At 41.8% G+C, this 27665-nt stretch overlaps 1 protein-coding gene across 1 annotated transcript; it reads right to left on the reverse strand.

Annotated features, from left to right (window-relative positions):
- Positions 1–379: 379 nt before the first annotated feature.
- Positions 380–27278, reverse strand: reps2 (RALBP1 associated Eps domain containing 2). The gene is made up of 19 exons (XM_083969529.1): positions 26889–27278; positions 20685–20808; positions 19660–19835; positions 18090–18198; positions 17493–17599; positions 17271–17412; positions 16440–16503; positions 14520–14688; positions 14368–14421; positions 14021–14099; positions 12894–12968; positions 12183–12231; positions 11964–12100; positions 10979–11040; positions 10718–10807; positions 7247–7333; positions 7015–7151; positions 5391–5493; positions 380–498 (listed from the first exon to the last, which is right to left on the reverse strand). Exons 1-19 carry the CDS (start codon positions 27066–27068, stop codon positions 430–432), a joined length of 2013 nt encoding a protein of 670 aa, XP_083825655.1. The 5' UTR covers positions 27069–27278; the 3' UTR covers positions 380–429.
- Positions 27279–27665: the final 387 nt, after the last annotated feature.

Here is a 27665-nt window from a genome sequence, read left to right on the forward strand (position 1 = left end):
AAAAATGAAAACTGAGAATACTTTAGTTCCCATTATTAATACAGGTCATAACCAATCATTGGCGATATGAGCACAAACATCCTATGGAGGAAAACTAATGGGAGGAAAAACTAACAGTAACCTCGAAAGACAAAAATAAGTTAGAATGTCACAATGAACTTCGGGATATTTTACATGTACGTCATACAGTGTTTAAAAATACATGGTTTAATCCTGCAAACAGCTTTAAAAGTAATAGAAAGAAACACATGGCACCGAGCCACATCCCTCTATGTCTACGATGCACCTTTGTTTGCAGCATCAGCCCTTTTCTTTTACATTTACTCTGCATTCATCACAAGAAACAACAATTGTATGGATCTCAGCTCAAACACCGACGTACTTCAGTGAAGCACCGGTCACACGGCTTTAGCCAGACTTGAGGCTCCGTCACACTGAGGCAAGAGGTCGCAGCAGGTCCAACTGGGACTCCAGGGTGACCCTCTCCTGGTGAACCACCTGCAGCCAGACCAAAAAAAAAAAAAAAGATATTTGGGAGAATGTTATAGTAGTACAGATTTGGCTTATGTGAAATTATTGTGTAGTGGCAGATCGACCATGACTGATGCTAAACCTTGGCTAACTACTGAAAGGTAAATATAGAGAGCCAAGGGTGCAACTTTGGGTTAAACATTGGGGGGGTTGCAAACTCTGCCCATATAAGGATTTTTTAAAGCAAAAAAAGTCAGCATGTGTCCCAGTGCGGATGAAGACTGCAAAATCATTAACTTTGATAAAAGGACAAGGCTAATTTACCTCTTTATTTTGTCATTCCCATATAAGTAACAGTAGTAAAAGTCATGCATGTTATTTGTTTCAACAGGACTAATACTTATTAATTTACCATATCACCACTTGCCACTGTGTAGCTATTTCTTATCAGCCAGATGGACTGGTTACATTCTGTCATTCCAACATCCCACCATTCCAACATCCCACCACTCCGACATGCCACCATTTAGACATACCACTCCGACATACCGCTATTCCAACATGCCATTGTCCCACCATTCCGACAAGGTTTTCAATATGACGAAATGTGTGTTACTCAACAGGTGACTCCCTCCTACTTATCTGGACTCTCTACTTCTGCTCTCTATCTATCTGGCCTGTCTAGCCTCTACCTGGTCTTTTCACTAAACTTAAAGCAGAAGTGAGTGGTCCGGTCGTTTTCGCTAATGCTGCGTTCCAGGCAGGCTTTTGAAATCGTAAATTACAGCTTCAAGTCACAACTTACGACTTTGTAGCGTTTCAGGCAACCCACTCGTGTTTTTCCGACCTGTTTTACCGGTGAAAGTCACTATAACGGCCACTCGTAACTTCCGACCGGTGAACTCGTACCAGATCGAACTGGTACCACTTCACGGTCGGAAAAATACGAGTTTCCTTGAACGCACCGTAACAGTCCTCGTCGCTCCGTCACCACATTCACAGCGTTCCTTGGCTGCACACACAGCCCTGCATGCCGTTCTCTCTCCTCATTGGATAAAAACTGTAGGATACGATAAATGTTTTCTCCTCGGCTCAGAGCAGAGCAGAGTGACTGAGAGACCCGTGTTTCAGTCCAAACACTCTATGTAAGTGATTGCTGTCGGAAGATATAACTATTTAAGACTTATATTAACACAAATATATCACTCACTTCTGCTTTAACCAACTCCTTTCATCATTGCCTATTCAGACCATAGGAGGCAATTGTCAGAATGATGGGACATTTGGTAGAAAATTAAGCGTTGCCATTAAGACAATTAGAGGCCTATGTCGGACTGGTGGGCTGTCGGAATGGCGGTTGCCCCCCAGATGGACTAATGAGAATTGGGGATTTAGGCAGCTAGGCTATACCGTAGGCTAACAGTTAGCCTGCCTGCAGAGGCATTATGAACATAGCACACACACCTCGTCAGTAAAGACCAATGTAAAGACCTTTAGAGAGATCAGTTTTCAGATCAGCTAACTCCTACCATCACATTATTCTGTGGTGTCCTCTTCTAGCTTTACTTCTAGCCATGCACTAGCAGACCAGCTACACATTATATGGTTGTTAAAAAATATTACTTTGGTTGCTTGCAAATTAAATTAAATCAGTAAAAACAACTACTTCTTCATACCAACTTGTAGATATTTTTATTCACCGCAATTTTATGATTATTTGGGGGCTTGTATTGGCTGGATTTGATTTTTTTAAGCTCCCCCCCCTCCACCCATAAATTCCGTCCATGTATAGAGCAGTGGCTTCTGAAAAAAAGAAGTAAATGCACATTGCCAAGTTCAAGTGAAGAACATGTGCTGTGGGTGGGCCTGACACATTTGGCCTCCATCAGGCATCACAAGGTCAGTAGCCTACAGCCAGGTCTGTGTACATCTGGTAGCTGTCATGTACTGTATGTTAGTAATGCCTGCAGTAAACAGAGTGGAGACGTGTGTGCTGGCAGCAGAGGGTCACTGTGAAGTCTGTGTCCTGTATGTAAAGTAAGCAGTGTGACAGAACAGGGCAACGAGGTGAGTCGTGAACCTCAAGATACATTCCTGGGGAGGTTCACGGCTCAAAACGGTTCAGAACCAGTGGACATTGTCAGTATTAACTCCAACCTATAGAAACGTGAGTTTAGAGGAAGAACCAAAATGACCATTAATGTTCATTACAATGTGAAAGTGGATTATCAAGTGTATAGGCCTACACTACCAGTCAAAGTTTGGACACACCTTCTCATTCAATGGCCTTTTTTCATTTTTAAAACTTTCTACATTGTAGATTCAAACTGAAGACATCAAAACCTACGGTATGAAGGAACACATATGGAATTATATAGTTAACACAAAACAACTGTTAAAAATCTGTCACCTGACCTAAACCCAACTGAGATGGTTTGGGATGAGTTGGACCACAGAGTGAAGGCAAAACAGTCAATAAGAGCTCAGCACCTCTGGGAAAGGAGGAGGAAAGCTGTTCCAGGTGACGACCTCATGAAGCTGAAAGTGTGCAAAAAGCTGTCACCAAAGCAAAAGGTGGCTACTTCGAAAAATCTAATATATAAAACATATTCTGCTTTGTTTAACACCTTTTTAGTACATAACTCCATGTGTGTTCCTTCATAGTTCTGATGTCTTCAGTTTGAATCTACAATGTAGAAAGTAATGAAAATAGAGAAAAAACATTGAATGAGAAGGTGTGTCCAAACTTTTGACTGTGTGCATGTGGAACATTAAAAACATGCACAGTGTTGATTTCCAGCATAAAGGCTCTGGCTCTGTCATTCCCCACAGCAACAATGAGCACATCAGCTGGAGGTGGGGAGTGAGGGTACGAGCTCCTCTCAGGAGAGTTTCCCAAATGAGTGCAGTGATCAACTGACTGCATGGCCACTGTGGTCTATAAGTAGATTAATATCCCCTAGTGTTCATCACACCCTAAAAATACAAGTGTTAGGCAGAGTGAATAGGAGGGTTCAGCCAGCCAACTACTAAGAAATTGAATATCGATGAATGTACAACACAGTATTGATATTTGGAGACTTCCAACCTTGTCGCTCCCTTCAAGGAAGAAGTAGGAAGTGATAAAACTTCCCCCTTCTTCCATCGAAACAAAAACAAAAAAACATTTTCTTGACACCAAAATTAAAGGTACATTGTGTAGGAATTACTCCCATCTAGTGTTGCGGTTGTATATCGCAAGCAACTCAGTCGTATTTTTCATGCTGCATTCACGTGAAATTGGGCAGACGGCAGACGGACGACAGACGCTGCACGTAACAGCATAAACAAGCCTCTATGTAAACAAGTGGTCCGTCAGCACGAGGCAAAACAATACACGTGAGAATATGTTGTCATGGCGATGTTTCTGTGGTTTCCTACCGTCACGCTGCCACTGAACGTAAAAACATGGCGACACCACATGGCAGCCAGCACCGAGCTTACCCGCTCCATGGAGCTATGAATGATATGAACGGCTAATTCAGAGCTGAAAGGAACACTTCAGTTTGTTGATGGGGGGGGATTACTGATTAATGAAAAACAGACTTTTGAACCAAATAATTGATTTTCGTGAATAGATAATAGGAGAAGTTACACAATGTCCCTTTAAGTTTGGCTGGTGTGTAGTGTAGCTTTAGTGTAGCTTCGTCTTGTAGCATTTCTGGTTTCCATTGATGAAGTTTAGAGGCCTGAGAGGTGCAGGTATCTCATTTCTTTAATCATCCTCTGCCTCCAAATGTGTCTTGGGGGCCGTGGGGAGACATCTTGTATAAATAAAGACATTTTGTCATGACAGGAATACCAGTCAGGTCAGCTGGAGTCAGTATGTTCTCTGAAGCTCAAACATCACCAGAGCAACACACATGCTCTCATACATGACTGCTTTCTCTTTGTCTCCTCTATTATCACATGAATAATGACAGATACTCCCTTCTTCAGAATGACATGCAACCTCCTCTAAGGAACAGTCAGGGAGGTGTCATCCCTTCCCATCCAGCCTCCCCTTCTTTTCTCACACACCCTGCTGGAGCTGGATGCCTGACCAGCCTGGGCTCTATTTTCAAGAACACAGTTGTGAATGCCAAAGGCTGTTTGGTATTTCAACAAGGCTCGAGTCTATATAAAGACACATATGCCTTTCTCTGCTGAATTCCACACATGCTTTCAGGAACTAGCAGGATTAGAGTGAATTAATATCAATGCAGATTACTCAGAGCTTCAGGAGACAAGACAACGCCATAATAATAAAAGCCACGTGCTCAAATCCTTTTACCTGTCTAGTCTCTGCATGTGTGATATATAAAAAAACTGGCTGTGTGTTGCTGAATCTCTTTCTTTTATTCTCTCTAGTATTGCAGCTCTAAAAGTGCTGCATGTGAGCATTGAGGCTTCGCTACTAGATCATTTACGAGGAGAATGACAGGCATGCTGCATGTGTTCCAACTGTGGGAGCGTGTGCCATGGGCAGATCCCCAATGCAAACATCGAAGTCTGCACCATTAGTTCAGCTATGAGTGATGAGCAGGGGAGCAGACAGTGGAGCTCAGGGCTTTTCACCAGCGTTTACCGTCAGCTCAAACCAAGAGACTTCAACTTGTGACGATCCAGCGACAACTTTTGAACCAGTTGTATCGACATGAACACTACCGAGGCTGTCATGGCTGTCACGAAATGAATGAATACAAGTTCTTCTTCTATTCTTTGAATGGTGCTTTCTAAGAGCTGTGGGCGGGTTTCCCCCCCCCCACCCACCATTTCAAAGTGTCCCGGGAGGAACCGGAGGGCAGGAAGGGTCACAAAGTTCACATGGAGCGACACGCATTCCTTCAGAAATGCTGTGTCCATGCTGGTATGGCAGAGGAAGACGGAAGACGTCTCACCTTGAGTTGCTGTTGGAGCTCACTGTTGAGGCGGGTCAGCACCGCGTTGCTTTCTTTGTTCTTACGGATCGCCATCTGGATCTCCCTCTTCTGTTTGGACAGTCTGAGAGAGAATCATGCTCTAATTCATTATCTATATCAATAGAATGGTACAACTGACTGTTCAGAGCACATGCTTCGGAAATATGTTTGTTGTATGCCGTCGTGTTTAGTGATGGCTTTGAAACAGTGAGTCAGATGAATCGGATGAGACCAGAACACTCAATAACAGCCACCACTGTTATTGATGGTCACCGTCCACTGCGCCGACTGACAGCTTCAGTGAGCTGTCTGGCCAATGAGGAGACAGCAGCACATGTGCTGGAGTCATTATGGTGGTTACTGTGCTCCTTAATGTCTCCTGAATTCCCCTCTCTAGGTGAGTCTCAGGGATTTACAGTCCCCCATACACAACACACTTAAAACACAGCTACTAAATTTACAGTGGGGGTCAAAGTCTGAAAAGGTAGTAACAATTTAATCAGGAGTTAAAGGGATAGTTCAACATTTTGGCAAATTGGCCCATTGCCATAATCCCTTTAGTTTTAGGAGTAGGTATGTTCATTACCTTTAATTGTCGGTGCAAGCTATTTTTAGAACAGCGGAGCAGAGATGCGAGCTGCTCAGAGCTACGTTATGGAGGCTCATGGGATTTCTTGGTTTCCCTCATCAAACACATCAAATACACAATCCAACAACTCCAAAACGCTCTGGTGGACAAGTTGTGACCTGCACATTCACCACGCTATGAGATAATAACGGAACGTTACGAGACAGAGTTGTTTTCGAGGCAAATGCAGAGACTGCTTGCTGAAAAACTGTCCCCGACGGGAACGTGCATCAGCGGTTTTGCATGAATTTACCTCGAAAACAACTCCGTCTCGTAACGTTGTGTTATTATCTCACAACTTGTCCACCGGAGCGTTTTGGAGTTGGAGTTGTATTTGATGAGTTTGATGAGGGAAACCAAGAAATCCCATGAGCCTCTGTAGTGTAGCTCTGAACAGCTTGCGGCTCTGCTCCGCCGTTCTAAAAATAGCTTGCACCGACAATTAAAGGTAACGAACCTACTCCTAAAACTATAGGGATTATGGCAATGGGCCATTTTGCCAAAATGTTGAACTATCCCTTTAATATCATAATTGCAATACGTCTGGAAAGAATGTTGTTGGGTTTTTAAACATTTTGTTATGTTAACATCCTTATGATGAAAAAAATTGAAACATATTTTCATCTATTATAACACAGCCATATAACAGTGAACATTAATTAAACTTCTTACCATGTGATTTTGAATACTTTTATCATAAATTAATACTAATTGATAACTGATAATTAGTAGGATTACAATTTAATCCATATTACTCTAAAATATAGACTGAGATATTTCCGACAATACAAATAACTGAAAAATGCGTCTTTACTTTCTAACTTCCAATAACTTAAACCTGTTTATTAGCAGCTGTGACCGTGTGGCTTGAGTTTTACTATGAGTGCCATTACAGCCACAATCAACCAATATAGCTACTCAGCTACTGTAAAACTCAGATTCAATTAGATGTAAAGCATCAAGTGTCTGACTGACTTCTGAGCAGGCTTGGCGGCAGCGGCGGGATACGACACGGCAGGCGGGGGCGCGGCCTCCAGGTTCTGGGTCTCTGGATGGTATTTCCTGCGAACTGGTTTCTGTGGAGCTTGACTGTGACAGACACCGGTGACGTCCTGGAGGACAGGTAACAGGGACACAAAGGTTAAACTGGGAGAAATGACCCTCCTCACTGCTGCAGATCCCTCACATCTCTGGGAGCGGTTCAGACCTGCTTTGATGTATTTGTCAAGTCTTCAGTGCTCGGACCAAATCTGGATCGTAGACTCTGTTCTTCAGGCTTTACACTGCTCTCCTCCTGCAACATAGACACACACAAACACATAACACACATGCTATACAGAAAAAAGAAAAAGGAAACATGAATTCTTAGCCAACGTGTCATTCTAAGGTGAAATGATATGAGAGGAATGCTACAGAGGCAGGATGAAATGTGTCCACCCTGACCGTAGATAAATCACCAGCTGTACTGTACTGCTGCTCAGGGGCAGCCATGATGGATTAACCCACATTTATTACATCACCTTTCTTCCACTTTATTCTCTTATAGACATAATGCACAATACATCATTACTTACATTCATTCAGAGAGTGTTAACAGTGCTGTGAGCACAGCATATACTCATGAAGGCTTGTTTCTTAAAGGGATAGTTCACCCAAAATTCAAATTTCACTCATTATCTACTCACCCTCATGTTGACTAAGAGCTGTGAGAATTTTCAGAGTCCTCCGTTCCTTCTCTGAGTTACAGGGTGGTCCGTGCAGCAGTATTTGTCCATATAATGGTTGTCAATGGATACCAACTTTCTTCGTCCAAAAAGACACACCAAAAAACATCCAAATACCTTCATACTGCTCGTCTGTAATGTCCCTCTTGTATTGAAGCCCCGACATGAGAAATTGTTCTGCCGGTCAGTGCAAATCACGCGAGATTTGAGACACTGGGAGCTTCCGCTACAAACAAGCTTAAAATATAGACTTATTTAATTTTTTTCAGAACAATTTCTCATGTTGGGGCTTCAATACAAGAGGGACATTACACACAAGCACTATGGAGGTATTTGGATGTTTTTTGATGTGTCTTATTGGACGAAGAAAGTTGGTATCCATTGACAACCATTATATGGACAAATACTGCTGCGTGGACCACCCCCCCGTAACTCAGAGAAGGAACGGAGGACTCTGAAAATTCTCACAGCTCTTAGTTGACATGAGGGTGAGTAGATAATGAGTGAAATTTGAATTTTGGGTGAACTATCCCTTTAATTGTAGATGGAATGCAAAAGAAACCTGAATGCACTTCTCAATAGGGAACATCTACATTTAATGCACTACATACAACATTTCCCATCTGTTAATGTTGGATTTAGGGAATTTGATCCACTAATTTTTATATGGGCTGCTGTCTCCATTGCGGTGGCAGCTCAAATTCCTGGGCTTTCCTGATGGCTTCAGCAGGCCAACGCCGCTGCTGTAAATTGTGCCCAAGAAACCGAAAAAGTTCATTTCAGCGAGCAATGCGACTGCCCCCGTGAGCAGACACAAATAAATGGCCCAAAGATTCACTGCACCATTGAACGTGAAACACAACCGCAGCATGGAAACATTTAAAAGTTAGTGTAGTAGCTGCAGCAGCAGCAATAAACCACAGGAGCTCCATTAGCAGTACGTGTGGTCACAGTAGCTGCAGGTCACGGCTGTTTCACTCCAGCAATGTACGGACTGAAGAAGCACCGTCACCGACGCCGAGACCTTTTAGTTTTTAACTAGTCACGTTTTTAAGAATAAGAGAAGATCAGGAGGAATAAAGTTACACGTGCTGATGGAGACATGATGAGACTCCAGGGTTTGGAGGAGACAGCGGTGAGTGGAGATGTTAGGTACTCGTGTTCAACTCCATTGAGCTTTAGAAGAAAATACAAAGATGTGACACTTTGGTCGTGACTGTAGGAGCAACAGTCCTGGCTGAGTACAAGTGGAAAAGTGAAGTGAAGTGTGGGTAAGTAAAGAGAAGGTAAATGAAGTGAAAAAAAGCAAAAGAAAGGGACAGTGAGTGAAATAAAGTAAAGAAGTGAAAGAGAAACGATGTGAAGAGGCTAAATAAAGTAGAGTCAAATGATGTGAAATAAAGAAACGAGAAGTGAGACAAAGAAAGGTGAAATAGCAAAAGACAGGTGAAGTGGTGTTAAGATAAATGAAGGTAAGTGAGGAGCTGGCGGGTTCAAGTGAAGCTGAAATAATGAAATGAAGAGAAGCAAAGTGAAGTGAGGTCAGTGAGGTTCAGAGAAGTGAATTGCCTGCAGATGTGAGGCTGTTTATCCATTTAGCATAAGTTCACAGTCAAGCACTCTGAATGGCTCCCTGCAACAGCTGCTGTCAAATACCCTCCTCTAACACTGACACATTAATGTTAAGAAAGCTTTTCATTATGCCCACTCCTCTCTTAAATACCTCACACAATGGACATCCACTTATTTTTTTGGAGGTGGCCAGTCTGCTTGGTTTTTAATGAAACCTGAGTAAACCCTAAAACAGAGAAATGGAGCTACTGTGTCAGGACAGAGGAGCAGAGGAGCAGAGACTGGAAGGACACAGTCACCATAATACTGTATGATACTAAACAGACAGTGTGGGAGGTGGGGTATGAGTCACTATACAACATCTTAGGTAGGATTATATCATGAGGATTAAAATGAGGAGCTTCTGTGTCCTTTGATCTTAAATCTAAATCTGATTCGTCACGTTGAAGTCAGAGGAGAAGACACCACAGAGGACAGAGACGTCCCCTGTTCACTCTGTTTCACTGGAAGATGGACAAATAAACACAGATCGGTGTAAATATGATATACTGTATATATTCAGTATATTACACCTATAGGCTACTACTCTTTGTTTTTTCCTTACTACTTTCATTACTCATAAAGAGGAACTATATTCTATATTCCTGTAAAATAAAACAATGATTTACAATATGGTCATTTGGTTTCATAATAAACCAGGAGATAAACCAAAGAGCATTTAGTAATTGTGGACACTTCCTTGATGAGAGTCCCCACAGGGAGAAGTGGAAATGTTAAAGGTCTGTGTGCACAGTGGAGTGGACGTCACGTCACAGAGACAAAATAAGGACGTCCTCTGACTGAATGTATGTGTGTAGGAAATTTTCATTTAAGCTTTCGACCTTGCAACTCATCAATATTTAACACGCGCCGGATTCGTTGTGCAGAGCAACAGGATACAAGTGTATACGCGGGTATAAATAATAAAAAAAAAAGTGTCAGCGATGACAAATGAAGGACAAAGAGAATGAGGCTGAGGCCGACTCAGACTGAACGCACGCGCCGCCGCTGCAGCTGTAAATAAATCTCTAATGTTTCGCCTGCTTGCAGACTTTGATGTACAGCGCTGTCATAACCTTTAAGTCCATTTGAGTCTTGAAATAGAGGCTCGTATATTTGACAAACATGTCCCCGGTGACACATTTATAGGCCTACATCTGAGACGGAAGGAGGAAAAATCCGGGGAGTGGAAAACGCTGACGACCCGGGGCTGGAATTTTGAGTTCGCTGTCTGGTTTTTTTTTTGTTTTTTTTCCCTCCTTTCACAGAGACAATTTTGCTGCTTGTGACATTAAAAAAAAAAAAAATCAAAATCAAAGATAGACATGAGATTCTACGCTCACCTCTTCTCTGAAGTGACTGAAGTCAGCAAAGTTTGGCTGCTGCACTTTATTCTGAGGAGTGCTCTCTGAGGAATTCATAAAGTGAGGAACCTGGGGGTGGATGAGAGGTACTGATTAACCAAAGCTCTTTTTATCATTCATCATTTATGGGACGTTTGTCCGGTCAGAGCCCAGCGGTAACAACAAAGACCTGTTGGCTTGAATTGAAAGACAATTACATCTTATGTACAGTGCTGCCTCCAGTAGTCAAACAGAGCTCACCTGTGAGGTTGTTGGTCTTGGGGGCAGGGCAGGAGGAGCTGGCAACCATCCGCTTTTAATCCCTAGAATGCAGACAAGGTTTCATCAAACTGTGATCTTAATACTTATAATACCTCACAAACATACAGTACCTGCCATATCTTGATCATCAGAAACTGACTCTCTGTCTCGTGACCCTCTCCCCTGAACAACACAAACCAAACCCACCGATCTCCATTTCCCCCTTTTGCTCTCGCAGTTGAAAGGAGAACTGTCACAAACAACACACACACACACACGCACGCAGAAACAGGGTTCCTACACATTCAAAATTTAAAAATCCCATACTTTTTCCAGACTTATCGGTAAAAAAATTCAAATAAATTGTGACATTTGATTAATTTAGATGTGTATCATGTAAATAAATTGTGAAATGTATTTTATTTTATTTATTAAATTTCATTATTCTGAATTTGTATGCCATTATGTCACCAAATAATTTCCAGGAGATTGTAGCTAGGCAGGGCTGTTGTATAGGGAAGAAAGGTGATGATAATTCTGGGGGCCCAGCGCCCAGTAGGGCCCACAAAAAACCCCAGTAGTCTAATCTTTGTGACTGAATTATTCAGCATAAGACCCTGACTAATACTCATAGTAATGCTGCATTAGCATCAAAACAAAGTAGGCTAAATAAAAAATGATAATACGTACGTAGTCTAATAAAAAAAGTGGACAAGTCAGGGGGCAGGGGCCCACTTTAGTATTCTTTCAGGGGGCCCAGAATTCCTAGCAACGGCCCTGGTAGCTAGGTATAATAGCGCATACAAGATAATTAACCCAAATAACTTAAGATAAGACCCAGATAAAAATTAAGATGAATATATTTCCATACAATAGTTTCCATTTTCCATACTTTTCCAGATCTGTAAATGTATCAAATCAAATTCCATACTTTTCCATACTAGTGTAGGAAGGAACCCTGCAGGAAACTAACAGTGAGTCGTACCAGGAACTCCCTGCTGGAAGAGCTTGTTGAGGTCCAGGGAGGAGGCCCTGGAGTGGGTTTTCTGCGGCCGGGGTGGAGGGGTCGGGGGCTCCTCCGCCTTCTTCATGGCATCATCAACAGAGGTGCTGGAGTAGGACCTGTTGGTGTGGGAGAGGCATGAGATTAGCAGTTCAAGATGTCACTGAACTCATTCCTCTAATCTGATGGTGGGGTTTTCACCTCGGCCTGGTTTTCGTCCTGGTCTGCGGGTCCAGGTCCTGAAGCGGTTCTGTGAGGAAGGACACGTTAACAACTTTATTTATTTATTTGATTAGGACAATGCACATTAACCAATATATCAGCGAAAAGCATCAATATAAATATGCCGGAGTTAGCACAGTTGCTAAATTTCATCTGTTGTCCTAAGGCAGGTATCATAAAAAAACATACAGACAATTAGATAAAGCATGTAGAAATCTTACACAAAATATAAGTCCCGCTCCACATCATGGTTAAAAGTCTATACACAAAATAGAAAAGACGAACTGAACAAAAGCGGCTCAGGCTTTTTGATCTTGTGCGTGTTATTATAAATGGGAAGCAGACACTTCCCTTTGGAAGCTGCACGCATTGATTGATTCATCCTATCACACCATTTATGGCATTTATGGTAATTTTACAACCTCTTTCATAAGCAAAACATTTATCACTGTGATATGACAGAACTCAACTCTCTGAGCTATGCTACGCGCTAAATACGATCACACAGCTGTTCTCCAGACATTTACAACAGGGCCATAGAGGAAGGACTGCCACAACACAGTGGATTTGAGGTACACGACCACATCTGTAGACTGTCCCCCCACCATGTCTTTCTTTATCATCAGTAAAAACATCACAACGTCTGTTCTGTTCAATATTGTTATATGTTATGAAGAGTAGTAGTTTCACCTGGCCTGGTGGTGAAAGCACCGAGCTGGAGAGTGGGTTTCTCCTTTGCTGCTGTCGCCCTCTGCAAACCTGCATCTGTACACACAGTGACACACACATCAGCAGCAGAAGCCACATACTGGTAAAGATATGACAACAAGACTGTCATGATGTCGAATGCAGGATTTTATTTTCTTCTTAAGCTTAAAATGTATGAATCAGTATCTTAGTGTGTCTCTTGATAAAGTTAGGTGAAATTGGAACAAACTACCAGCAGAACTGAAATCAGCCCCAACTGTGAGCACTTTTAAATCCAGGTTTAAACATTTCTCTTTTCATGTGCTTATAGCTGAGCTCTTTTTAAGAACTTTAAACTTTATTTTAATTTAAAAAAAATAGTTTGCTTTTATGCAGTTTTTTTATGGTTTGTCTTTATATAAAGCACATTAAGTTGCCTTGGTATTAAATGTGCTATATAAATAAAGATGCCCTGCCTTGAAATTAGTTTGTGCCTGTTTTGTATATCTGTACGTGAGTACACTGGGTTCGCTGCATACAGTATAAGTGAATTAACATGTTCATACATTGTTTTACTGACATGTTTTATTTTGTTATTTCTAAACAAAAAAGAATTGCAATTCAAGTTAAAGGGATACTTCACCCAAAATCAATAATTCTTGTCCTTGTTGTAGTAGTAGCTCCCAGTGGTTGATGTTTGTGCGCATGCGCAAGATCCATCCATCCAATGGTTTACAACGACGAACGAACATCTCGCAGCAAATCTCGCGCATGTGCACATCAACAGAGCCACTGGAGGCTACTGCTACAACAAGGATAAAAACAGAGATCAAATTAATTTTTTCTGAATAACTTTTTCATGTGGCGGCTTCAGGACACTTGGGTCAGTACAGACAAGCAGTATGGAGGTATCTGGATATTTCATAGTGTTGATTCAAAAGTGAGCTCTATCCACCATTATATGAAAACCCGTTGCCAGCCGGACCCCCCCCTGGAACTCCAAAAGCGTTTTGATGACTCTGAAAGTTCTCCAAACCCCTCCTTGGCATGACGGTGGGTAGAAAATTGGTGAATTATCGATTTTAGCTGAAGTATCCCTTTAATGTTGTCGAGTAGCTGTCTCATTTTACCTTGCTTACAAGACTCCTCTTTCAAATCTTGTTTAGCTGTGGTCACACTCGGCTGGATCCTCTCTATGTTGCTTTGATCCTGAAAACAGAAACAAACAGCTGCTGCATCATGTAGAGACTCACAGCATCACTGTCTGCCTGCAAAACACTGAAATAATCTGAAGTGTGGAGAACATCCCAGAAAGCACAAGCTCAGCGCTTTAAGTTCCTCATGTTGAGGACTAACTTCATGCTCAGCTTCATAGTGCCCCCTACAGGCTGCAAACAGGGACTTCAGATTATTATTATTTTTTTTTAAATATCATCTTCAGTAATAATAGCAGAGCATCAGAGGGCTTATAAGTTACCATCTGTCTGGGTCTTGGTTCAGCGTCCTCAAAGACAATGAGAGGCTCTGCACTCTGTAAAAGAACAAAGGATGAGTTTAAAATAAAAAAACATGACAAAATGTATCCAGTTTAACAGATTGACAGCAGATCCATGCGTCCATGTCTCTTACTTCGGGAGTGTCTGGGATGTCCTCCTCCTGCTGCAGGAACCCCGGCTGCAGGGTCGGAGGGAGGCTCTCTGGCAGGGGGTAGCCGTTTTTGCGTGCCACAATCAAGTGAAAGGCTGTGCAGAACTCAAAGAAAGTGAGAGCTCCATCTCTATCCACATCACTCAACTCCCTTAAAAGATCAGTTGAAAAGATGAAGAATATCTGGACAACCTGAGAGTGGAGCTGTAGATTCATCATTCATGTCAACAACAATCCTGGCTGTTACGTTTAGGTGAGGTGTTTAAAGGGATAGTAGCATTTTTTTAAAGTGCGGTTGTATGATCTACAAATAGCCCCTAAGTACTTTAATTGCAGTAGAAGACTCTCTGCACTCCTCCCGTTAGCAACGCCAGCCCATAGCCCTGCCCAGAGATTTACAACATACAGTGTTGTGAACAGACCCAAAGAAACAGCCTATTTTCACGGCCTAAAAGAGGTTTTACCTGACTATAATTTTTTTTTCCAGCCCCTCAAAGTGCAGGAAAAACACAGTTTTTATTTGGACCTAACCAACTGCTGATCGGCGGGCGCTAACCCTGGGCGGAGGGATACGTGAGTTGGTTAGGTCCAAATAAAAACTGCGTTTTTCCTGCACTTTGAAGGGCTGGAAAAAATTATATTATAGCGAACAATGGAACTGTGTTTTTTTTTTTTCAGGTAAAACCTCTTTTAGGCCGCGAAAATAGGCCGTTTTATTTGGGTCTGTTCACAACACTGTATGTTGTAAATCTCTGGGCAGGGCTATGGGCTGGCGTTGCTAACGGGAGGAGTGCAGACAGTCTTCTACTGCAATTAAAGTACCGGTACTTAGGGGCTATTTGTAGATCATACAACCCCACTTTAAAAAAAATGCTACTATCCCTTTAAGCAGGTCAGTGAGGTGACTGGTTTGATAATACTATACATTTTGATCTATACGTAGTTTCCTAATCATTTCACAAAACTGTCCCAAATGAATTGAAGAGTTCGGGATTTATTTATATGAAAAATGGGAATGAGCCTGAAGGATCAGACCGATGAACTGAAGTGAACTGAAAAGCCTAAAATAATTTGAAAACGACAGACTTATAAAATAAACTGTTAGAACAGTTGTTACTGAACCTTTTTAATAGAAACAGTGTGATTACATGTCGTTGCATCATCCTGTCAGCTTGTAGCTACAACAGGCGTTCTGATGCAGATAATATGGTGATAAATACTGGTTGATAATGAAAGCTAAATCTTGACGTGCATAAACAGAATATAAAACACAAATAGAGAGTGACGCACAGCAGCTGCACGGTTTAAGCCACCAGGTTTTGGCTGTAGCATTAGTGGCATCGTCTCATCCAGCTCTGGCCCTTTAAACTCATAGATTAAAAGCCAAATAGCTAATCATTATCTATATTCATATAATAATCTATATTTTATAATCAAATAACATTATTTTATCTCCTTTTGGGTAAAATATATAAGTAGGATGTTGTAAGGAGAAGATTCTAGCTGGCAGCACCTACTGTCAGTAACTGACACATCAAGTCTCTGTTGTTTCATTTGTGCAAGAAGTGGAGAGTTAAAGGCCACGACGTGGGGGTGGATGTTGTTATCTTTGGAGTGCATCACACTGTTTCCTCCTGGTGACACTGTGCATTAAAGATCATGAACAAAATGCTCTTCGCACAGTCACTGTGTGTGTTGCAATACATGACCACACCGTTTAAAATGAAGTCAATTCAGTTCAAGGATGAAAAGAAGGTGTCAGTCTGCATTAAAAAAAAAACAAAAAAAAACAGCCTCTGTGTGACTCAGTGGGGCTTCTGAGGTTCTTGGCTGACACACACACCCGACTGACCCCAGAACAGAACAGAACAAGGACAGACAACAGCGTGAGTCAGCACTTACCAAATATGGGAGAGCTCTGGTATCGGGAGCTTGGATTTTGTGAAGAAGTTTTTTGCAACAGCTCCTGAAATATAAAAAACACAGAGTGTGAAAGGGTGAAATTGTTTGAAAAAGATTTTTCTTTTCCTCTTCTCATTTCAGTTAAAGGGATAGTTCAACATTTTGGCAAATTGGCTCATTGCCATAATCCCTATAGTCTATGGAGTAGGTTCATTACCTTTAATTGTCGGTGCAAGCTATTTTTAGAACGGCGGAGCAGAGCCGCAAGCTGCTCAGAGCTACGCTACGGAGGCTCATGGGATTTCTTGGTTTCCCTCATCAAACTCATCAAATACACAATCCAACAACTCCAAAACGCTCTGGTGGACAAGTTGTGACCTGCACATTCACCACGCTATGAGATAATAACACAACGTTACGAGAGACGGAGTTGTTTTTGAGGTAAATTCATGCAAAACCACTGATGCGCATTCCCGTCGGCGGCAGTTTTTCGGCAAGCAGTCTCTGCATTTGTCTCGAAAACAACTCTGTCTCGTAACGTTCCGTTATTATCTCATAGCGTGGTGAATGTGCAGGTCACAACTTGTCCACCAGAGCGTTTTGGAGTTGTTGGATTGTGTATTTGATGAGTTTGATGAGGAAAACCAAGAAATCCCATTAGCCTCCGTAACGTAGCTCTGAGCAGCTCACGGCTCTGCTCCGCCGTTCTAAAAACAGCTTGCAACAACAATTAAAGGCAACGAACCTACTGCTATGACTATAGGGATTATGGCAATGGGCCTATTTACAAAAATGTTGAACTATCCCTTTAACTTCTGATTAAATTGTTACCCAGAATGAGAGCCCCCAGGTCAGGCTGTAGGGTCTTGAATTGATTAGTATAATACTCCAGCTGTTCCTCTGTGATCCTCCAGGGGTCATCATCAGAATAGTCCACCACACCCTGCTGGCTCAGCCGCTCTGCTGGAGAAGCCTGCAACGACATGCACACATACACAGTATCATAACATATACTTATAGAAAATATATGTGCTGTGAAAAAGCCGGCTGTACCCAAGCCGTAGCAGGGTGCTCCACAGTGGGTTTGGTCGCGTAGTTACTGGGCGAGGAGTGCTGGTCCAGCTGAGCCATCGGCCGCGAGGACTGTTTGCTGTCATATGCTGAAGGACAGGAGAGAAAAGACGCAGCTTTGGTGGAGGAGAAACCTGAGAGTTCCGTGCAGTGATTTTTTGTTTTTTTTACCGATTACATCCCTGAAAAATGTGATCCGACAGAACGAGAGGATCACAGATCAAAGGCTCAGCAGAGAGCAAAGAGAGAGGAGAGGAATCTGAGCTGGAATGAACAAGTGTCAGAGACGCGGCACCTCCGCTTCTACCATTCAATTCATCTCTGATTTATAATTCATGACTACTGTAAGACATCTACTTCTGACGGTTTTAGTCTAAGTTGTTTCCAATTGGAAACTGTAGAAAACTGAGAAACGGAAATGAATAAATGAAAAGGTCTTGCCGCCCAGCTGTGCTGTGCTGACGCTGATGCTTCTTACTCGGGGTAAACTTTTCTGCCCTGTACGGTTAAAGCTCAGAATGAAGACGTGACTTTAAGTGTAATTGCAGAGCTGAGTGCTGCTACAGCAGCGGAACTCACTCATCTGTGCGTCGGCCCCGTTTCTCTGAGATGAGTACGAGTAGCTGCGGTAGGTGAGTGGAGAGCGAGGCGGAGAACTGCAAGGAGAGCGAGGTGGAGACCAGGGTTCCTTTAACATCAGAGACAGAATATTTGTTATTTCACACATACACACATTTACATATACGGTTCCTATAGAAATAATTAAATACAGAAAATATCAGAGTTGGAAAAGTCATCATTCCCCTGATTTAACACTTCGTAGATCCACCTTTTGCTTTAAGTACAGCCATCAGTCTCTTTGGTTATGTCTATCTAGCTTTGCACACCTAGATTAGGGAATATTTGCTTATTCTTCTTTTGCAGACTTGTTCCAGTTCAGTCAAATACCTCGCTCATCCTGATCTAGGCAAGGTGTTGATGGTGCCATATGCTTTCTACTTCTTAATTATACTCTTAATGGCCCTCACAGGGATGTGTTAAGCCTTGGAAATCTTTCTGTAGCCTTCACCTAACTTGTGCCATTTCCACAACTTTATCCTGAAGGTCTTTTGAAAGCACTTTTCCAACCATACTGAATTGTACTAGCTGGATTCTCAGGGAATGTCTGGTTTTATTCTGAAGTCATCAAAACCACGACATCTGTGGATCTGCAAGTTTATTCTAAGGGGCTGATGACTTAACCAAACCAGGTATTTCTGTAATTATTTTTAATAATTGTCCATCAAAAATTTTATCTTCACTGTGATGATGAGGGTATGATGACTTTCTATAGGTACATAATATACATATACATATTGCATGACAGTGTTTTTTGGCTTATGCAACTTTAAACATTAATAGCAGTCTGTTTCATCTCATGCCAAAATATACATGCCCTAAAAATGGAGGCATAGTTATGTAACAACCCTGGGAACAGGATTCCTAAATGTTCCGACTGGAAACAGGTAGAAAGAAGAAGCTTTACTTCAGTATACGAGCAAAGTGAGTCCTGGAACAGCTTATTTATCTCAGTCCGTATAGCAGATCCACTGTCTGATATTCTTTTGTTATTTCACAGCTGACTGACACACATGTGGCTGAAACAGACAGGGCTCTAGAGGGCTCAGATTTACACCAGGGAGCCTGTGGTGATATGGTTTACATTTCCAGGATGATTTTGTGTTTCAGTTTTACTTCTGAACAGAGATAATGTGTGATTTTTCTGTGGTATTTAAACATTTATCAGATGGAGTAGGACAGTAGGTTAGATGACAGGGGAAAAAAGGAAAGAGAGATGTGGAATGTAACCAAACAAGTTTCTGATTGGACTTGATCCCAGCATGTCTAACAGTAGTGTAGTGCAGGCAGGCATTATATTATAAAGCCTGACTTCCACCTTGCTGCAGAGATGTTGTTCGAAAAAGTCTTAAATCATCTTATTTTGGTGATCATGTGCTTCTGCTTATGACTGTTTGCACTCATGTGATTCTTCTCTAACCTTTCACCAACAGCACATTTCTGCTCTGATGATTACAGCTGACTGGAACAGAAGGAGACTCACTCAATGGAGCGTCATTGTTTGTTCTGATAAAACTGTCAATAAGCCCACCTTCTTCTCTACAGCGGACTCCAGGTGTCTGAAGGTGCTTCTGTCAGGGGGGGTCCATGAGGCAGAAGCAGGTGCAGGGCCAGACTGAGCCCCCTGACCGTCCGTGCTGGGAGGACCGGTCGAGTATCTCGTCTCTGGTTCATTCTTCAGCCCAACAAATCTAGGCAGAGGTAGATCTAAAACCACGACAGGAGGATCATTTATTCCCATTAAAAAAAAAATCTTCCAACACTTTTCTTTCTTTGTTTTGCTGGAAAATAATTGTAAAAAAAATAAATAAATGTGTATGTATACACAAGGGTGTTACTTTAGGTTAAACAAAGTAACGCTCTTATAAGGATTTTAAAAGATTTTTTTAAGCAAAAAAAGATGACGAGCGCAAAATCATAAACTTTGATAAAAGTACAAGGCTAATTTACCTGGTCATTTACTAACAAACTAGCAACCAGCTACACATTGTATTGTCTGGTTATTAAAAATATTACTTTTGGTTGCTTGCAAATGGAATTAAATCAGTAAAATCTTATTCATATGAGCTTGTAGATATTTTATACACTGCAATTATATGATTATTTAGGGGGTTATATTGGCTGGATTTGATTTCTTGGCGGGTTATAACCCCCCTAACCCCCCCATAAGTTACGCCCATGTATACATATACACTTATTGTCAGATCAGCTGTATGATGAGCTGTGTGATGAAATTGAGCTAGAGTAGTAGTTCATGAGGTTGAGCACCTCTACATCTTACTCTACTGAGGTGGCCACCACCAACACCATGGTGAATTAGAAAATCCTTCTCTTCCAATTAATCCACCAAGCCATTATGTGCTGTGTAGAAAACAGATTTCCCCTTTGGCCCCGGGTGTGACTGATTTTACGCTCTCGTAATGAGGACAAACCCATTTAGCCCTTTCCACGCGACTCCCCTTCCACCCAGATTAGACCAAATCCTGCCATGTTAAGATAATCTCCTGATCCCCTTTTGCTCTCATAAGACGCCTCCACTCTGAGCAGCACACTTACTGGCTGTTACACTCTCCAGGCGAACGGGCAGACCGGACTGAGCGGCCGCGAGCAGCTTCAGGGCCACGTAGAACTGCGGTGTACCGAAGTAACCCAGCCGCTTGGCCCCACACAGCTCAGTGACCTGGAGAAGACAAAGAGTTCAGAATGTTACAACTCATTTCTATACCGCCTTCCTCTGTCAGAAACATCATATGGTCAGGACTCAAGTCATCCTAAACATGTTAATATATCAAACAAACCACAGGCTCTGCTAGTAAAGTAAATATAGAGGAAACAGTATGTGAGGGATAAGCAGCGCAGTGGGATCTGCTCATCCAGTACTCTTTTGATTACAGGAACAATGACTGCTTTAGGGGAGCAAAGAAGATTAGCTTTATGTGGGTCAGCTGAGGAGAAAAAAAAGCCACAAAACAGAAATTAAATTAAATTCAGTAGGAGGTTTCTTGAAAAGTATAACTAACCCTTTAAAAGTGCGGTGGTGTGACTTAACAGTATGTTCAATAACATACATAAATGGTTTCTGGTTAACCACACACAGACACATGTCAACTTCTCCAACCAGTATGCTGCATGATGTTAGCACAGGCTACTGTTCAACGACACCTTAGAGACACTGAAACAAGACCAGAACTGGATTTGTGAAGAAGACGAGGCCTGATGATCGAGTGAACAATCAAACAACAACGGTTCAAATCTTTTAGAAAATGCAAATGTTTGTAGACAGTTAGCAAAACTTCATATAAAGACTGGGAACAGCTAGCATGGCAGATCAGATCGTAATTCTTTACCAATGCCGATGGATAAGCTCACACAAAAATCAATATTTAAAAAGCAAATAAAAAAACCTTTGTGGACTGTCACATCTGTAAGATACCATATGTGCATACTAGACAGGGTAAGGTATTTCAATCTGATATCATGGCCTAAAAGTTTTGACATCGAAAATTTCTGGTGACCCCGCGATCACGTGACTGCATGTGATCGCGGCTGTCAATCAAGTTGCACCAGCTCATATTTTTATATGATGCATTTTATTTTAACTCGATTTATATTCAAGAAAGTGGTATATAGAATACATTTGTTTAAGATTGTGTGTGGCGTTTTTAATCATAATTTAAAAAAGTATGCCCTAATAATAATTAGTTCAATCAGTAATTTTTTTTTTGATTACTAGACATTTCAGGTGACCCCATTTGAATTCCAGGCGACCCCACGTGGGGTCCCAACCCCATGGTTGAAAAACACTGGCCTAGAAGATCCTGTTATTAGAATAATAACACCTTGTGTATGTCTCCGCTTTAGACATAGCTGTTTTTATACACTGGAGTGTCTTATGTATGTTTTTTGATTGAGGATGATGATTTATATGTATTGTAAAGATTTAATGTAAGTTTTTGTTGACCTGTCTTGTCTTATTCATGTCATGTATGTTTTAAATTTAAATGTACTGATTTTAAATGTGGACCCCAGTAAGACTGGTGCTTTGAAACACAGCAAATGAGGATCCCTACAAATAAACAAATAATCTTAGTTAGCATGAACATTTTAGTATCTTTATCAAACTACTGTATTTATTTAACTCCTACAGAAACCAAAGTCTAAAATCTTCTTATCTGATCTTTGTAAGAACATGAAGAAAGAAGAAGAAGAATTATTTTCTAAATGTACTGTTTCCTCATCCTGTATATTGTAACTATGACGATTCCAGCATCTCATTAAAGCAAAACTGTCACCATTACAAAGAGACACGTCTGGAGAGCAAGATGAATAAGCAACATGAATAGTTTGATTTCCATCAACAAGGTCGTGTGGATTGTTTAAATTTCACCAGACTGACAGAGAGCGGCCCATCCGTCTTATTGTGGCATCAGCAGATTAACACTGGCTACCCAACATTTACAGCAGTTTTCAGAAATGCACACAATCCAAAAGTTCTTTCAATGACTCTGACTTTTTCTCTGTGACTGAGGAGAACGAGAACAATTGCTGTTATTGGTTTATGAAATATGAATGACGAAGAGCTGTTAATACATATTGTCTAATGAGGCTGCATTGGGGAGCACATGGCATGCGGCTCCTTCCATCTCATGAGACTTTATTTCTGCTCGACCTGCACTGTTAACAGCTTTCACAGACATGAAATTCAAAACAACTACGGTCCAGAGGGAGGCTGAACAAACATAATGGGGGGGGTGGGGGGGTGGGAGTGAGTCTGAGGTCAGAGGAGACACACTCAGGAGCACCAGTCAAAGCCTTGATTAATCAGGCAGACGGATCAGATCTCCGGCCTCAGGGGGAAAATCATTAGAGAGAGCTGGAAACCAGCCAGAAACATTTCAGTGCACATAACGCAATCTCTGGTGTGACTCTCGGTTATTAATAGATCGATTGCCTTGTTGACAGTGTGAATCAGAAAATCAAGTTTGAATATGTACACTGGAAATGAGAGAGTTTCATTATCTAGGAATAAAAATAACAGCAGATGAGTTTGATTACACCAGAAGAGCAGCCTGTTATGGCCAGTAAAAGAAAATAAATATTCTCTAGGCAAGTCATAATTATGAGATAATAAGTCAAAATTACGAGATAGAAGGTCAAGACTGAATTTCCATAGACTGAATTTTTACGATTTAATAGAAAAACATTTCAAGGGAAATATTTAACTCACTACATTTATCTATATGTCACTCAGGTTGAAATTTCATATTAAAATACACACTCATTGCTGCAGTTGCCGGCTGTTCCACAAAAGAGATGTTTCCCTACTAAACTCCACAGATAGTTTCTTTGGGCGAGACACACAGTTTTTTTCATGCACTGATCAATTTTGAGATTTTCATTAACATGTGTACCTATAGAAAGAAATGGTAAGAAATTCACATTAAATTGGTTATTTTACTTCATTTTTGTCAGTAGATTTCTCCTAAATTCACCAAAAGTTAGCAGCTGTGACATCCTGTGCTGTGCTTGTTGTCTGACCCATGTCATGTCAGGTATCATTGTAAAGCTCTCTCTCTCCTGAACAATTATTTAGGCTCCAAAAATTGTCATTTCCTCCGTATCAGCAACCAATCATAAAAGTATGATTTACATTTACAATCTATGGAATTTTACAGTACAAGTCTTTAAAGGCCGTTTTCTGAAAATGAGTTTTTCCTCCTGTGAGCCTGAAATCTCCACTCCAGCAGCACTTACATACACCAAACCTTCCATTTTATTCCTGTCTATATTCTGAAGGTTTTTACAGGGGGTTTGTTGATATATCACTCAAAGCCTGATTTATACAACATTTTATTCCTAAAACAAGGCGAAATTAGATTTTTTTAGGGCTGGTGACAGTATTTTCTCATTTGTGATAAAAAGAGATATCCAAAAACCCCTCTGGAAAAACTTCTGACTATGTCAACAAAATAAAACAAGAATTTTGAAAGGGCCTTTATCCATTGTTCAGATTTTGGTTCTGGAAATGTATGCAAATTAGCGTATATTTCATTAGATATTGCCTAATTTACATATTTAAATGTAAAAATTTGACAAAACTTGTGATATAAAAAGCTTAATGTAAGTGATAAACTTGGGAAGTTTCATGGTCATATCTGTTAGTTAATTTTTTCTTACCTTATTCACCTGTAGTGTCCCCCCTTAATATATAAATAAGGAATTATCTGAGCAGTGACAATGAAGCTTTACTTTAGATAGGCTACTGTAAGTGTGACTTATATCACATGAGTTTTACTTGCAGTGGACTAGTTTGACAAATAGAGCTCAGGCCACACCTTACTCCAGCCAACAGGTTCTGCAGCCACACCTGTCAACACATTATCACGTTACTTGTACCTCGGCGCGTCGCTGTGGAATAACACATACCACAGACTTTTACAACCAACGGAAACACAGATGTTTTACTGATGGTTCTGTGACAGCGACGGGCGGCGGCACGAGGAAATCTCACGCTGGCTGTGTCGTGGTCACGTGATAAAACAGTATGGGAAATATATTTAGCTACTTGTCAATGGAAATAATCTCAGTCAATGAGAGCATAATCTAAGGTCTGTACCCTGAGTCCATGTAATGAGTGTCAGCATTGATTTTGCCTGGTGAGTCTTTCTCTGAGTGACTGCTGGCCTCACTGACAGCACTGACAGCACTGACAGCTCAGCAGGAAGACGTGTCATGCTTTCACTGCTTATCTGCTGTAAACACACAGGTCACACACACTCAGATGCTTCCTCTGTAAATCTGTCCAGTCAAGGTAGAAAAAATGAATCAGCAAACACACGTCGACATGAACCCCCCAGATGGAAAACGTTCCCTTTGTTTTTGACAAACAGCAGATCGTAGTCACAGTAAAAAAAAAACCTAAAAAAAACCAGGCCTAATCACAATGCTAACTTCTATGTCATCACATATCCTGGAGGAAATGCACCATTTTATGATCCACTGATACTGTGTGACATAATGACCCACAAGTCAGGAGCAAGTCCAAGAGTGATCCTGCAGGCATCCTGCAGCCAGAGCCAAACGCGGCTCAGAAGGCTGTGTGTCAATCAACCCCGCGACGTGGCTGCGATCCAGGCCGGACAGGAAGGAAGCTCACTGCCAAACTTCCTGACACCCACACAGACGCACAATGGGCCCGCGAACGCCGGGAGCCGACCCCTCGGGACAGAGAGAGAGGCGTGAACGGAGGCAGTGACCTGCTGTGCTCATCTGAGCTGAAAAAATATGTTTATATCCCTGTGATGGGTCAGCAAAACCACTCTGACTTAGTAGTTCTGTGGAGCAGGCAGTAGCACCATCTCTGCTATGAATCAAAAGATTCATTAGGTTGTAAAGAGAAATGTCTGTTTAGGTTAGTTTTTATTTTGGAAGCTGGTTCTGGCAGGTTTCAATAAGACTTTGCATGATGGCTTTTTTGTATGTGTATAACCAAGGATGGAGGCAAGTTTTAACTCCTGAACTACAAATGAGCTGTTAAAGAATTTGTAGATTTTTTAAATTTTTGGCATCTTTCCCAGGCGACCCTTGGTTTCCATTCATCCACAAAATGTATATACAGTATGTTAACATGACTTTGTTTTGTTATAGTCTTTTTTGTAATCACCACACCTGTCTCTATTGTTTGTCTCCACTCAATAAAAAAACATGACTTTAACTTGTGGCAATAATAAGTGATTACATGTGTAAAATTAGCACAAGTGCAGAATTATCAAACAGGACTTGTTATTGTCCTTGCCAACACTTGCTAACTTTAGCTTCTGGTCACACCAGTCCAAACTGAAACCTCTGAGTGTAGTGACATGACATCCAATCCATTTATAAGAAGAATGTGTTTTTTCCTCTTCCAGATGTTACATAGCATGGCTTTAGGATGCACTACCAGACAGAAATGAATGGACAACAATAGCTGCACGGAACAGTAGTAGCCTACATTCAAGCAATCAAACAAACCTTGATTTGATTAATTGGTTGATCAAAGGACAAAATGATCCTCTTAAATGTAGAGATTTGTTACTGTTGTGTAAAATGCTTCAGTCAACTGAGACAACACCATGGTACATATGAGAATAATCCAGGTAGTCCATGTGAAATGTAGTAAGTAAGTTTTGTACAGTAGTAAATTGACTTAAAATATAGTAAGGCCGCTTGAGGAGAGTTTCCACTGACCTAACTTTTACTCCAGAGCAGTGTTGTTGGAGAAGCTGTAAGAAACAGGAACACTCCAGCAGCCACAGTAGTAAACAATCTTATTGTTGATAGAAGAATATTCCCACAATAGACACATCATTCTACACTGACCCGTCCCCCTGTCTCTGTCTGTCTCCACTGAAACTCACTCTAACCTAAAACCTGCATCACAGTTCACATCAGCATGTAGCATAGGCTACAGTACATCATTATGGAGGGTGAGACACAGGCACAGCTGATGCAGTATGTAAGAGGGGGGGCGGGGGGGACTCCTGTATGACAGAGCGGTGAAGAATGGAGGTGTGTGTGAAACCTCTCTCTCTCTCTCTCTCACACACACAAGTATAGCCCATATAATCAGAAAGACACCCCACAATAAATAGCTGGAGCCTGGTCGTGCTGTGTGAGGACAGAGCAGCTCAGCAGCTCAGCAGCCGCAGCTCAGCCCTTCACACTTGATACAACATGTGATGACCAAGCAGGCGCAGTTGCGCGATACGGACAAACACTCACTTTATGCAGGGATTCTGGAGGTAGCTGAGACGCCTTGAACAGCTCCGCCACTTTGCTGGACGACAGTTTTCCTGAAGTGTCAGCCTGACACAGACTGTGGAGACCTGAGTAATACCTCTGCTCGTGCTCGCTCAGGGAGATGAAACTCCCCGCAGACGCCACACCGGATTCCTGATCCATTCCCGGGGCTGACGCATGGAGGATCCGCTGGAAGCACTACAACCAAACAGATCGATACATCCTGCTCCGGACCGGGCGGCGGCTCCTGTTTCAGCGTCGGAGGTGGTGGTGGGAGGACAGAGGACAGAGGACGGTATCACCTCCAGAGAGAGTGTTCTCTGTGAGGACAGACAGACAGACAGCCCTGCTCGGCTCCCGGCTCATCCACTCCTACCGCCTATTATGTCTGGTTGTAGCGGTGCCGGCCTGCGCCTGCAGGGGGCGCTGGAGCGCAGGGACAAGGGCCCATTGTCTGCCTCATCTCTTCCCTCATCATAATGAAATCATAACTGTAATTTAGATTTCTCTCCCTCCACCAGGGGACTTCACCACAGTACCGCTGTGCACTCAATGCGTCCATTCATTCTAATCTATGAATGATATGAACACATGACTCTGATGAGAGCAAAGTGAATGTGTTTTCACCATGACATGCTCTTTAATGCAGCAGGGCGCTTAAGTTCAACCACTAACACTGAGACAGTCCAGTGGACTGTTGGACACAGACCACACTCTGCTAAAAGAAAACAATTGTCACATTATACTAGGATTGAAATA

Source organism: Trachurus trachurus (genome assembly GCF_905171665.1).
Source record: "Trachurus trachurus genome assembly, chromosome: 4".
Taxonomy (NCBI): domain Eukaryota; kingdom Metazoa; phylum Chordata; class Actinopteri; order Carangiformes; family Carangidae; genus Trachurus; species Trachurus trachurus.